The 13,721-nt window shown below is 51.7% G+C and overlaps 7 protein-coding genes across 7 annotated transcripts; 2 read left to right on the top strand and 5 right to left on the bottom strand.

Moving 5' to 3' along the window:
- Positions 1-934: 934 nt before the first annotated feature.
- On the bottom strand, positions 935-2,841 carry An17g00240 (uncharacterized protein; the record flags this gene model as incomplete). The annotated part of the gene is made up of 2 exons (XM_001398216.3): positions 935-2,203; positions 2,269-2,841. 2 exons carry the CDS (start codon positions 2,839-2,841, stop codon positions 935-937), a joined length of 1,842 nt encoding a protein of 613 aa, XP_001398253.1.
- A 1,012-nt stretch (positions 2,842-3,853) lies between these two features.
- An17g00230 (uncharacterized protein) lies at positions 3,854-5,004 on the bottom strand (the record flags this gene model as incomplete). Its single annotated transcript, XM_001398215.3, has 3 exons — positions 3,854-4,432; positions 4,501-4,865; positions 4,962-5,004. The coding sequence occupies 3 exons, from the start codon at positions 5,002-5,004 to the stop codon at positions 3,854-3,856; spliced, it is 987 nt and encodes a 328-aa protein (XP_001398252.1).
- Positions 5,005-5,216: 212 nt separating this feature from the next.
- Positions 5,217-5,674, bottom strand: An17g00220 (hypothetical protein; the record flags this gene model as incomplete). Its single annotated transcript, XM_059745400.1, has 2 exons — positions 5,217-5,510; positions 5,618-5,674. 2 exons carry the CDS (start codon positions 5,672-5,674, stop codon positions 5,217-5,219), a joined length of 351 nt encoding a protein of 116 aa, XP_059604965.1.
- Positions 5,675-5,994: 320 nt separating this feature from the next.
- On the bottom strand, positions 5,995-7,332 carry An17g00210 (uncharacterized protein; the record flags this gene model as incomplete). Its single annotated transcript, XM_001398213.3, has 5 exons — positions 5,995-6,206; positions 6,263-6,350; positions 6,420-6,823; positions 6,886-6,981; positions 7,050-7,332. The coding sequence occupies 5 exons, from the start codon at positions 7,330-7,332 to the stop codon at positions 5,995-5,997; spliced, it is 1,083 nt and encodes a 360-aa protein (XP_001398250.1).
- A 413-nt stretch (positions 7,333-7,745) lies between these two features.
- An17g00200 (uncharacterized protein) lies at positions 7,746-8,676 on the bottom strand (the record flags this gene model as incomplete). Its single annotated transcript, XM_001398212.3, has 2 exons — positions 7,746-8,561; positions 8,623-8,676. 2 exons carry the CDS (start codon positions 8,674-8,676, stop codon positions 7,746-7,748), a joined length of 870 nt encoding a protein of 289 aa, XP_001398249.3.
- Positions 8,677-8,907: 231 nt separating this feature from the next.
- Positions 8,908-9,737, top strand: An17g00190 (hypothetical protein; the record flags this gene model as incomplete). The annotated part of the gene is made up of 4 exons (XM_059745399.1): positions 8,908-9,019; positions 9,119-9,274; positions 9,402-9,472; positions 9,573-9,737. 4 exons carry the CDS (start codon positions 8,908-8,910, stop codon positions 9,735-9,737), a joined length of 504 nt encoding a protein of 167 aa, XP_059604964.1.
- Positions 9,738-10,935: 1,198 nt separating this feature from the next.
- Positions 10,936-12,522, top strand: An17g00180 (hypothetical protein; the record flags this gene model as incomplete). The annotated part of the gene is made up of 1 exon (XM_001398210.3): positions 10,936-12,522. The coding sequence occupies one exon, from the start codon at positions 10,936-10,938 to the stop codon at positions 12,520-12,522; it is 1,587 nt and encodes a 528-aa protein (XP_001398247.1).
- Positions 12,523-13,721: the final 1,199 nt, after the last annotated feature.

Raw genomic sequence — 13,721 nt, 5'->3', positions numbered from 1 at the left:
ACGTCAGAAAGCGAAATGGAGCGTCTAGCGAAGAAGCGGAAGCTAGAGCGGGGGAGTGAGACGAAAGACCTCTTCGGAGGGGAGTTAGTCACGCAGCGGACTAAGGAGAGGCAGATGGAGGGGTAATAGCAGCAGCTATATCAATATCCTTATCATGTCATTAATACTATATCTACCGTTTTTGGTGAAGACGTTGGTGAATCGTCGTTTTGAGCGTGCAGATAGGCGCAATTAGATGGAAAAGCATATTGTTAATTACTTTATTCATTTAAAAAGTGGGGTCTTGGTTGTGCAAATATCTCAATTGGATCTGGTATTATATTGTATCTGTATATTTGAATAAATTTCAGAAGTGATACTACTACCAGTTGACCTCGGCTTGGGAGAGTACTAGTATCCAGGCTTATACTACCTGTTATAGGCACAGTAACCTAGTTGGATAACTAGACGACCATCGGACCCGGGGAATTCAGTAGGCCACATATATGTACTTATTATCGTGATAATACGAGGGTAGACATTCTACATAGATAATAATGTCTACGTAACTCTGAAAGTAGTATAGCAAGGGAATAATATCAAATTGAAACCCTCAAACGCTCAAGTCTAGTTAGGGGGAGTGACGATGAAGGTATGAAAAGATGAAGCACAGACCATCTAAAACAAAGCACCCAAATGTGTAGTGGTAGTAATGAGCAAAGATATCTCCAGGTATTTAAAAAAAAAAAAAGGAAAAATAAAAAACGGATAACCTTCCGCGCGAATGTCATTCATCAGGATGGTTCATCTCTCCTGTAACGGTAAAGAGAAACTTTTTCCTTCCCCTTACAAGCCTTTTTTATATTTGCATGTGTGTGTCGTCTCGAACATTCCAATCATAAACAAGAAGATTAATCACTTCTTCCTTTTTTTTTTTTTTTCAGTGGTTTGTACCTTAGACAGCACCCTCGGAAATCATCTTCTTGCGGAGGTGGTTCTTGTACTCGCCGATAGTACCGTCCCAGCGGGTGATGGTCTTGTTCTCGCAGACCATGATGTCCTTGGCGATCTTGTCGAGGAGACGGAAGTCGTGGGACACGACGACAACACCACCGCTGAAGGCGTTGATGGCATCGGCCAAACTGTCAATGGTAGGGATATCCAGACCGTTGGTAGGCTCGTCCAGCAGGATCATGTTGGGCGACTCAATGGCCAACAGGGCGAAGACGATACGAGACTTCTGACCTTCGGACAGAGTACCCATGAGGGCAGTCTGGGCCTCACCGCTGAGGCCGTAACGGCCCAGCTGCTGACGCCAGTACTGGTAGTCCTGGGACTTCTCGGGGAACTTGTCACGGACGAACTCGAGGGCAGACTTGGTCAGATCCAGCTGCTCAGCAGAGTGCTGGCTGTACATGCCCAGCTTCAAGTGAGTGTGACGGGAGACACGACCGCCGATGGGGCTCAGCTTGCCGGTCATGATGCGCAGCAGAGTGGACTTTCCGACACCGTTGGGTCCGACAAGGGCTGTGCGGGAGTCCATGTCGACACCGAAGTCCAGATGCTCGTAGAGAGTGTCCTCCCACTTGCCAGAGTAAGAGAAAGAGACGTCGTCGAAGGACAGGACGGGAGGAGGAAGCTTCTCGACATCGGCGAAGCGGAAGCTGAAGACTCTGTCGGGGATGACGGGCTGGATGAAACCATCGGCCTCCATCTTGTCCAGGATCTTCTGACGGGACTTGGCCTGTCTGACCAAGTTGGCGTAGGTACCAGCGGAAGCAATGAACTTCTTGATGTGAGCAATTTCTTCCTGCTGCTTGTTGTAGGCCTTCATCTGGTTCGTCTCCTGTTCGGCGCGAGTCTTGTGGTAAGAGTCGTAGTTACCACCGTAGTAGAGGAGCTGCTTCATGCGCATGTCGATCATGTTGGTGCAGACACCGTTCAGGAAGTCCATGGAGTGGGAGACGAGGATCAGGGTACGCTCCCACTTCTTGAGGTATTCTTCCAACCACACACAAGCTTCGAGATCCAAGTGAGCGGTGGGGTCGTCAAGCAGAAGCAGGGAGGGTTTGACGAAGAGGGCCTTGGCAAGGGCCACACGCATACGCCAACCACCAGACATGTCCTTGGTCTTCTTGTGGATGGTCTGCTTGTTGAAACCCAGACCGGTCAAGATCAAGGAGGCACGGGTGTGGAAGGTCGAGGGATCCATCTTGTCCATACGCTGCAAAAAAAGAGTTAGAGAACCAAACAAGAGATGAAAGAGGTGCGATAGCGGGGACAACTCACGTCGTACAGATCCTCGAGGATAGGAGAGTCAGGACCCTCAGTCTCGAGGAGTTCTTCGGCCTGCTTCTCCATGCGGTCGAGCTGGTTCTGGGCCTCGGTGACAACCCACTCAAGGGCACCGAGCTCACTGGGAGGGGCACCCTCGTTCAGAAGGTAGATATCAATGTGCTCGGGGATGGGGTATTCGCGAGTGGCGATAGACTTGAGGATGGTAGACTTTCCGCAGCCGTTCTCACCGAGGAGACCATAACGACGACCGAAGTTCAGTTCGAGAGTCGAGTCGGTAATAAGAACCTTTCCGTGGAACACCAGGGAGGCGGAAGTGACCTTGACGTCGCGAGAGGAGGGCAGAGAGGCGAGGACACCGGTGGTGACACGATCGGAGAGACCGTGCTTGTCCATCTGAGCAGTCAACTTCTCAACCTCCTTCATCTTCTCGTCGGTGGTGGCAGGCTGGTCATCGCCGGCCTCACCGTCGACGACGGGGTCGTCCTTCTTGCCCTTAGTGGCCTTCTTCTTGTCGCCATCGGCGGCACGCTTTGCCAAACGAGCGGCTTTGGAGGCAGACACCATCTTGTCGGATAAGCGAGTTGTTGATGGAGGAGAGGAGAGGAGAGGAGAGGAGGGGGAGGTGGTGGTGGGTAGGTTAAGGCGGAAAGGGAAGAGGAAGGGACGGTCAGGAAGCCTAGATAAAAGCTGTCCGATGAAGGCGAGAGAGGAAAAGGGAAAAAAAGAACCTGAGCGAAGGTGGACCAGCTAATAGCGGGGGGTGGGAGGGGGGCGACCGAAAGTCTTCTTCTGAGTGGGGGGTGGTTCCTTGGATAGCCCTTATCGATAGGCTGGCCAGGCAAAGAGAGAACAGATCCAACGAGATCGCTCTCAAAAAGATGGGATTTCAAATGAGGAAAAAGACAGCCAAATTAGTGATTGATATATACGAGCAAATATACTACTCAAACTCAATACACAAGGGAGAATCCCGATGAAGTTGAAGGAGAAGAAGAAGAAAAGACAACGAAGAATCAATGAATGGATGGTTGTTTTTGCCTCGAAAATTCCTTCAGTGGGTGGCCGAGCCTCGCGGTGATTGGCTGCACGACGTCACTGCACGGGACGTGGCGCACGCTTGCCGCTTTGGGCATCCACAGTCACGTGTGTCAGAGCCTTGCGCCCAAGGCAGGCCAAGATAATGGTCAGCATTGAACTCCACCAGACATCAAGAAATATGTATATATCACTACAACTTACGGGAACTGCCAACGCAGCGGGGAAGTTCTTAGTCCACTACAGGGCACCTTGCGTTATATATTAAATAACCAAGCAACAAGTCATAAAGAACCAAATAGAATAACCATCGTGAATCCCCGTTCTCGGCTCACTTTGTAATTGGCTGAAGAGTCTGTCGCGCATAGTACTGGCCATGTCCAGCCAACCTACTTTCAGCCTCATCTCTAAGCATCTAAACCTAGTATTTTACGCTTCTGTTGCACGGCATGAATGACTGTTATTAATTGGTCGAGAGCCTTCTCCTGGCTTAGAACAAAGCAAGCCAGGCAACTTCCGACCGTTCTAGTATTATGTATGTCTATAATCGTTCGCTAATTCTTTTCAGCACTACCATCTCCTGCTCCGTGACCGTGACATTGTCTGGAAGCATGACACTCCCTTTTTCAATAACAATATGGGTTGGAACGCCGGGAAAGGTATCGTTGGTTTGGACGGAAGCAACACTTCCCTCTTTGGCCTCCCTGGCGCTTTCGGTGTCGTCGGGCTTGGGGCGTTCCAGAGACTGCGGCGTCCACCAGTATATAGGGAAGCGGCGTTGAATGTTGTTGATAACCAAGGCCACTGCCTGCATGAGCACACAGCCCAGCAGCATAATTAAGATTAAGTACCATCCCACATCGTAGGATTGCGTGACGGCAAGAAGGGCGGTGGCGCCGGCAGGGGGATGGACCGTGTTTGTAATCGTCATGATGGCGGTAGTGATGGCACACGCCAAAGCACCGCCGACTTGCGGCATAGAGTGGGCGTTCTCGTTCAGCGCGAAGAGCTTGCCTATCGCAACGCCGACGAAACTAGCCACAATCTGACTCAGGACGGCATTGCGTGGTTGGGCAAAGGGTGATTCGATGGCAGAGAATTCCAAGACAGCAGCAGCACCCTATAAGCTCGTTAGTCGACATCGAGCAGTAGTACTAGTGGAGTCTGAGTATCTCAAGTGGAACTTACAAAACTGGCCACGATGATCGGGGCATGGTGGGCTTGGAATGATGGAATATGCTCAGACACCTCCGCAACCACGAGCACACCACAGAAGACTCCGATCAAAGACCAGAAGGCGATCACGAGATTCCCCAGGGGTTTCGGAGCAAGAGTCTTTCTGTACCCGAAGAATCGGGAGATGGGCCGAGGCAGATGACGCCACGGTGGAGGCGGTAGATATGGGTTGAGAAAGGCATCGATGTCCACATGTAGTCGAGAGAAGTCGATGCGCTGGAGCATGGACGCCGACTGAGGGTTCTGCGCACTCATCGCTTCAGTACTGCCGGCAACCAGCCCAGACAGTCCTAAAGCACGCAACACGGCTCGCCACCCTGATGTATATAATGGTCAGATACAGCTGTCAATCATGCAAAAGAAGGCATTGAAGACTGAAAACACCACGAATGAAGAGGCAGCCAAGCACACACATTCGAGGAGAAATGACAGGTGCAGATTTTGGCCTATGGCCATGCATTGACACCGATCAAGCGACCAGGCATCAGTTTGATTAAATGGAGCCCCGACGGGTCCATATCAGGGGGGCCCGCGAGGACAGAACCTACCTTGAACTACGTGGATTGACAGGAGGGGAGAGAGAAGCTAAATATAAACCAAAGAATCCCATTGGAGGTCTGAAACAGACGAAGAGCGAGTGGACAGGACCATTATGGGGTTCCTCGAGATTAAAATACTAGAATGGGGCCATCCGGCCAGCACTGAGAAGACGGTGGAAAAGTCGGCACGCAAAACGAGGACTCATACATTGTAACCACGAGGATCTCCGCGGAAGAGAGCGGGCAGAGGGCAGGAATGCAGCGCTGAGTTGGAGATGGCCATTGATGCCCTGGAAAGAAGGGAAACACGCCCTTTTGCTGGCTGGTCCAAGACATCTTTCTGCCACTCATGATATTCGCGTTGGGTAATGGAAACTCTGCTTCCGGTTTAGCGTCGGGGCAGCTGACGATGAGGTCACTGGCCTGTAATATTACGCCGACTGTTACCCGAACCCGGCTGTCTTTTCCCCCCAAATACCCCTGTTTCATGGGCTCCTGCTGGTATCGGGATTTCAGACCGCGTAACTAACCTCATTCCCGCCCAGACTTGAGCAATCGTCGATCAATCTGGGGTTCCCCAAAAACATGGCGCCCCCCGAACCCTCGCGCCTCTCACTCGTAAAGCCCGTCGTGAGGGGAAATGAGGGGGGATTTGGGGACGCTGTTGGGACCAGACTGTATAGGGATGTCTGTCCTTGGAGTAACTAGAGCCTACGTACAACAGTCGAACACTCGCCTGCAGCAGGTGGAGCACACTAATATGTTAGTGGCATTGAGCAGGTCTGCTGTATCTATTCCTTCAAAGAGAAACAATCTAAAAACTTCACACTACCACTCGTACAATGCGAAAACAATTCTATCCATCATTAAATCATGACCCATGATAGGCACACTCTTTACACGAGACTTATACATCCAGGGTCTTTCCCTGTTTCGAGCTCTCCTGAGCCAACTCGATCAGCCGGATCACTTCACGAGCCTCGGCGCCGCTGGCAGGGAGGTCGCCCTCTCCACCAAGAGCCCGCGCCAGCTTGCGGTAGTATTCCGTCCAGGTCGGGGGCTCTACTGTGGGCATGACTTCCTTGACGGGCTTGCCGTCCTGAATAGTCGTGAGAGTACCTAACAGAGACTGTTAGCCTGTTGCGAAAGTCCAACGGCGGCAATCCTTGACTTACCGTATCTCTCAGAAGGCTCTCGGCCATATCCGCTGTCACCTGGCTTCACACCAGCCTTGAGCTGCTCTTCCTGCACGTCGAGATGGAACTATCGAGCGTGTACGCATCAGTATTTTGTTACTAACCGACATCCTAGGGTGAAAGGCCGTTGTCTCACCTTCTTGAAGCTGCCCTTCTCTCCCCGGACCCAGAAGCGCAGTTGCTCCTCTTCCGGGCTGACGACACCAGCCTTAGCCGTGACAAGCACGCCCTTCGGGTAGTGGAGCAGAACAGTGAAAGAGTCCTCGAACCCGGAAGTGTTCACCTCGCGCTGGGAGCCAATGAATCCAGTCACGCGCTCCGGCTTGCCAAGCAGGTGCACAGCCTGGTCCAAGAGGTGAGCGCCCAGGTCATAGATGGCGCTACCACCCGGGATGACCTTGTTCTTCCACTTGGAAACATCGGGGGAGGGCTCCTGGGGGCGATGACGGTCGAAGTGAGTCTCGAACTCCACGACACGGCCAAGAGAGCCATTCTTCACCAGCTTCGACAGGGTCACGAAATCGGCATCCCACCGACGATCTACCAAATATCATCATTAGGTTATGTTTCTTTTCGAGTCGGCGATTGGGTAGAAAACGTACTTTGGTAGACGGCCAGGAGCTTGTTCTGCTTCTTGGCCAGAGCAACCAGCTCGTCGGCTTCCTGAGTAGTGGGGGTGAAGGGCTTCTCGCAGACAACTGTGTCGCAAATGAAGTCAGTACTCATGCAAGGTGAGAGCGCTATACCTGGATAGCAAGAGACTTACCGTGCTTTCCATTCTCCAGAGCCAGCTTGGCCAAGGCATAATGCGAATCGGGCGCGGTGGTGATGACAACCACCTGGAGACCCTCATCCTTGACCATCTCCTCGGTGGTCCGGTAGGACTTGATTCCGGGGTGGTCCTTCTCGGCATCGTCGTCCGGCTTGGGGGTGCGCTGCACAACAGCCGCGATTTTGAATTGAGGGACTTCCTGAATGAAGGGAATGTGGAAGGTCTTGGCACTAAAGCCATATCCCACAATTCCGACGTTCCAGGTCTTCGAAGCCATGATGGGTGGTGTTACTTGCGATGAGGGGGGGTATATCGTGGAGGATTGGGAGGATAGTAATCCACCATGGGAAACGGAGGGAATTCTCTGCTTATATACGCTATGGATATCGTCTAAGGATTACAAATGAAGCCAACCCGCCTCATTCCCCATAGCAAGTGGCCATTTGAGTGCTGGCGCGGGGGAAGGTCCTGGCGACGGCAACCTTTGGCTCGGGCGGGGCACGCGGCAAAAGCCGATGTCTCAATGCGTCACTTTTACTTTCGGAATTCATTCTGCGCGCTCTCGCCGATGATTACTGAGGCCACTCGGTCCAGCCTTTGCGAGCAGCCATGAAGAATAATTCACTCAACTTCTATGCCTGGACCCTTTCATTCCTGGATCCCCACACATCGGCTCACCTCGATCGCGTCCTACAGAACTCGCATGTCAGTGAAATTCCCACCCCGCTCCTCGGAAATACCGGGTAAACTCACTCGTGTGGTCTCGGGTTTGACCAATTTGCTGTCATACACCAGGTTCGGGTTCCCGGTGAGTTCAAAGCTGGGCGTCGCATCCGCAGGCATGAATGACCCGACTGATCTCTGTGGCAGGTTGGTAGTGTCGTATGCTTGGACCGGCCCCTTTTTGGCCGCTTCACGCTTCTGCTCCACCGTGCTGCGGACATACTCCAAATACGGCGGGTTGCCGGGGTAGAGCACGTTGTCCGCCACCACAACCGAAACCCCGGGGACGATCTTGCCGAGCTGCTCGCAGAGCTTCAGATCGGCCGTATATGCGGGCTTATAGTGATCAATTAGCATCACTTCAACGTGTTTGACATGACCACTCGAGAAAAGTTTGTCAAGGGACAAATCGCTTCGACCGACGAGAATTGTAACAAAGTCGCGCAAGCCCGCCAGTTCAAGCAGCATGTTCGCGATGGCCGCGAACTCGGGGTTCAACTCTAAACTATAATAGTGTCGTCCGCCAGCCCGGCGCACGGCATCTCCGAACAGAATGGCCGAATAGCCAACATAGCCACCAAGCTCAATCATAACTTCGGGCTTCTTTTCCTCGATGATGTCGATAATGAACTTGCCCTTGGCCCTACCGATGTTCATGAAGTGGTAAGTTTTACCGAACTCTTCGATCAGATCTAGGACCTTTGCTGGGTTGCCCTGGATCTCGTCACGGTTGGGTTGGTCATAGATGAAGTGAAGCAGCTTTCGCTCTCGGCCATCCTCGCGCTGGCACAGTCAATTGTCAGAGTAGGAGCGCAGCAAATCAAGAGTTACGGGGCAAGCTTACCGAACGTTCCACTGGAGGGTGAGAAGGGGCTTCGGGGGTAGCACTATCACCCATGGTCGATAACAGGCGCTGCGTGAAAGGAGAAGGAGGCTGGTAAGGTCTAGGTGTAGTAAGGGGAGAGCGTGGACACTGAAGCCACGTTCGAGGGGCAGCAGGATACTTAAGAGCTTTGAAAGACGCGCGGACTAGTCGGGTCGACACCGACTTGGACCTTTGTAGCTGATAAGGGCGGAATGTCGCCATCCGGCAGTGGGCCACACTCATAATGATCGCATCATGATTTCCATGGAAAGTCGTGAGCAAATAAGCGATGCTATTCCATCCCGAGTGGCGGAGGCCTTGGTGCACGACATCGCAAAACCCCGGGCAGTCGGAGATGGTTACCACATCGGTCCAGGTAGGTGTGGTCCCGGTTCCCGCGTCAATCCGTCACAGGACACTTCAGCTGCCATCTGATAAAGTTTCAACCCCTCATCTGGCTTGTCGAGCAAAGCAGTCGGCATCGGGAATGTGTCTCCTCATCTCGGCGACTCCGATGGCAGGGTCAGAAGGCCCATGTGGGCGCGGATCATGCATGGAGGGGTGCAGAATAGGAACAGGGAGACAATGGAACTTCCCCTCCAACAATACAGAACTGGAGGGCCTGCCCCTGGTCGAGAATAATATGATACGACCCAGTTCCGCTTAGAAGCAGTCCCGTGCTCAACCTCGAAAGCTTAATATCATTCATTCAGACATGATCCCATAGAGCGGCGTTATTGAGGGTGACGGTAACAAAGCACTCACTCCGACACTGAAACCCGAACCGGTTCAAGCGACGCCACGATCCACGTCTACGCCTCCACAGCTGGTCGGCTCGCATTGAACCTGCTTCTGACTACCTGACGTCGACCCAAATGTACCAGGCAGTTAAGCTCCACAATAGAATAAGTTCAAAGGCTTGTTTATAGGGCAGTCGCCTTGCACACGAGCATGCCATGGTAAGTGCTAAGGTGAGAGCTCCGTACCGGATCTACCCCTTCGTCCGCATCCGTCGCCGGCCATGGAATCTCCGACGGACGATCGGAAATGTCACTGTGCGATTACTGCATTGGGTATATTGCGAGCAGCTTTGAGCTGGCTTTTGCTTTTCATTGTATGCTTTCGAGCATATGGGGTACATGTTCCCTGATCCACTGAATGGTGTTTCGGAACTGATGGATGAACCAAGGAACACTTTCCCGGCAGTAGTAGTAGTAACCGAGTCGGTAGTTAGTTAACTAGTTAGCTACTACAGAGACTAGTCATCTGTAGATCATGCACTTCAGGTTAGTTACTACCTACTTATTTTACTTATCTCGAGTACCTCATGCGATCCAGTCCTTTTCCCAAGTGCTTACTTTCCTGCCTGCATGCATGACACATACAATGAAACGAACGAACCAATAATTCCCCGCACAACAAAACATGAAACAAAACCGAAATCGAAACCCAACGAGTAGCGGCATGCACTGCACAAGCACATCCCGCCCGGCATTAAATTGGGTATTCATCTACTGATTCTTATCCACCTACTGCGTACTAGATAGATACTTACCTGGCAGGGCTAGCTAGCAAGGCAAGGAATGCCGCAACCGTAGCCAAGCAGCTACCCTGGCTACCCTGTACTTACCTCGGCCGCACCCATCCAATCAATCCTCACTTACACTGCAACCCTACAATCGCATGCAAGTCTCAGACACCCATCCCAGCCCAGCCCAGCCCGAGGCAAAAAAAAAAGTGAAATCCGCATATTGCTTTTTTCTTTCCCATAGGCTCCGCATCCCCCACTTTGCGATGTGGAAACATAAGATAGACGGACAGCTGTTTAGCTAGCAGCCTCGCTAGCTAGCTGGCAGTCCCAGCCACCTCAGTCACTCACTAACTTTGACACTCGGCATCAGCAGCAACCCAACACATCTCCTAACTACTAGCTACTAGTCTATCTATCTATCCAGTGCCACCCGCCCTACTCCTCCCTCTCGCATCACGAATGCGCACTCTGTGCTGACGTGGTCGCCTTGCAGCATTCCACACACACATTACATTTGCATTCGCGCGACACATACTACGGAGTACATAATATAGGGAATTTTCCCGCCCGTGGGCAGTCCGTAGAGGCATCTTCATTTCTCTTCTTCGTTTAGTTTTCTTTTCGGTCAATTCGGGTTATACTATACCACGAACGATTCAACCCCACCATTCACCCACCTACATACCCACTATTATACTAACCCCCAATCCATAATCATACCAACGATCACACCGAAAGAACCAACCAAAAAGGAAACAAACATGGCAGTCGGCCACCCCATCCGCCTACGCCGGGCCCTCAGCACCGCAACGACCAAATCCCGCTCCCTTTCCACTCCCCGATTCTCCATCCTCCAACTCCAAGTCCTAGTGCACTTATTCCGCGTCGCCCTCTCCCTCGCTCTCCTACCGCTCGACAACACCATCCTTCTCGCCGCCTACGCAGCAGGATTCTTCCCCTTCTCTCTAACAGATAGCAACAAAGCCGGCGCTCGCCGCCGCGCCGCGGCTCTCCGCTCCAGCAACTTCAAGCCCCGAACTGTCCTCGTCACGGGTATCGACACACCGTATGGCCTGGCCATCGCGCGCGGATGGTATTACTCGGGCCATCGGGTAATTGGGGCCGAAGTGGTAGGTGGGGATGAATCGGGCGTGGCGTGCGGGGAGAGTATGTCGCGGGTACTGAGCGGGTATTATCGCATTAATTCTACCACTAGCGCAAGCACCGCTACGAAGGGCTACGCAGCGCAATTGTTAGACGTGGTGATGAAAGAGAACGTGGACGTGTGGATCCCATGCTGCGAAGAGACGGAAGGGGAAGAGGATGCCGTCGCGAAGGGAGTGATTGAGGCGCGGACGGGGTGTAAGTGCGTGACGCTTGATCGGGGAATGGCGGATATACTCTCACAATCCTCATCGAACCGGGAAGCTTTCCTGGCGTTTTTGGTCGAGAAGGGATTACCTGTTGTGGAGAGACACGAGGTGCTGTCTCGGGATGCGGTGCATAAGATCCTCCATCGGTCGCCGACCAAAGTGTGGAATATGCGGAGGGCGGATGAGAGAGAGGTGATGCTGCCGAAACGGACTCTTAGTCTGACCTATTCCGAGGTCAGTGAGATTCGCATCTCCAGGGAGAGGCCGTGGATGTTGCAGCAGCAGACGAGGTTGGGAGGGTTTTATGCCGAGATGGCGGTCGTTGCCGGGAAGGTCAAGGCGACTAAGATCTACCCCGCTGAGGAGGATGGAGACGGTGGTTGGGGCCAATCACCGATGGACCGCGGGCTGGCGACGGCGATTCAGGCGCTGATGGAGCGGTTTGCCAGCCAGATGGGCGCCCGGTTGACGGGGCATTTGCGGTTGAAGGTGATGGTGGATGAGGAGGTGAGCGACAATTCTCTGCGGTATGTGATACTTATTGATAGCTGCACGCATGGCGCGTCGGCGGTCAAGTACCTCATCTTGGAGGACGATTTGAAGACTCTGGTAGACGGATATCTGGAGGCGTTGACGCCGCAGACGAATGGTGTCGCCGAGGGGGAGGCTGTGATGAATGGCACAGCGGGTGCTGCGTCTGCGTCTGCGTCCTTGAAGGCGGATATCACTACGCCTCCTCCGCGTCAACGGTTCAGTCTGTTTCGCACGGCGAAGAAAGCCAATGTGAAGGTATTTGGATCGCTGGGGAAGCAGGTTGATCGTGCTCTTCATGAGGGGAGTAAGCTCCTGTTCTTCTGGAAGAATCAGAAGTTCTCGCAGCTGGATCCGTTGCCGTGGTGGTGGCATGCTCATGTCTATCAGCCTTTGAGGGAGTTGGAGATGATTGTGAAGCCGAAGAGAGTGAAGAGGGCGTGATTCCTTATGCTCTCTGTCTTCTACCCCTTCATTCATTCATTCCTCTTCTCACTTATATTTATTTGTTGGTTATTTCCTTTGTTCCACTCAGCATGGAAGGACAAGAAGGACGGAACCACAGGACAGGACACGATGTTACGATTACTTATATAAAGGAGCATCAGGTGGCGCCTTGGGATATTACTCGGTTTTTGCAATGTGGTAATGATAGTATAGCAATGATTTATGGTTTTACTTTTAAAAAGATTAACAGTACTCAATAGTTAGATGTAAGCTCTGAGATCTGCAGTGGAGCATGGCTGATGTGCCGCGTGCTAGGCATAGTCTAGACTATAGACGGTTTCCATGAGAACAGTGCTTTAGCGCTATCTTGAAACGGCTAATACTCCCGCTAGATGCTTAGATTGGTTGTAGTGCCTGCTATATAATATGCACTAATCAGTTGTGAAAAAGCAAATTGTATTTGCCTGTCTTGCAATGTCGTGCTGGTTTCGGTGGATTATCATCGTTGGGTATGGTTTTATCGCGGGTTGGATGTATAGGACTACCTGAGTGGGAAGTTAAATGGTTATCACAATAGTATTGTTCATCTGAGTGTTTAGATGTAAGTCTCTGTTTTAGTTGCTGGGATATCCGTGGTCTGCCAACCGCCATTGCAGTTGGTATGTTTGTCACGGAGTACCAGGTAAAGGGGCCATTGCATAGTCATTGATGCAGACATAGAGTACTGATGAATCATGAAAGTTGATCTAAAAGTAAACTGTCAGATTGGGCTGCGAGCAGGTTCAGTAGGTACAGGCAAGACAAGTTCCAGGTTAAAGATTCTATAGTCCTACATAGTATGCATCACTCTCGGTTTCTTTGAAGTCTGGAGTACAAAGACCTGGGTATATAATTCTGGCAGATGAACATACGTCATGTTACACTAGTGCAGCAGGAATAATGTAAGCCAATATAAGACCACTTTTGCTGATCTCATTTTTATACTCCTGTAGTAAGCGAAACCGTGGGTATTTATTCACATGTGGTGGTCTTCTTTCTCAAGAACCAACAAGGTATATATATATATGTATCATTATTAGGTTTCTCAGTGTCTATCAAGAGTGTGAAGCCATTTGAGATATGTCTTGACTCGCATGGACCCATTCGTTTGAGCTGGTTGTTCGATCATCTTTACCATTTGGGATATTGGGTGTTTC

This window comes from Aspergillus niger (genome assembly GCF_000002855.4).
Source record: "Aspergillus niger supercontig An17".
Taxonomy (NCBI): domain Eukaryota; kingdom Fungi; phylum Ascomycota; class Eurotiomycetes; order Eurotiales; family Aspergillaceae; genus Aspergillus; species Aspergillus niger.
The sequence above is the reverse complement of the archived record's forward strand: the minus strand, read 5'-3'. Positions and strand labels throughout refer to the sequence as shown.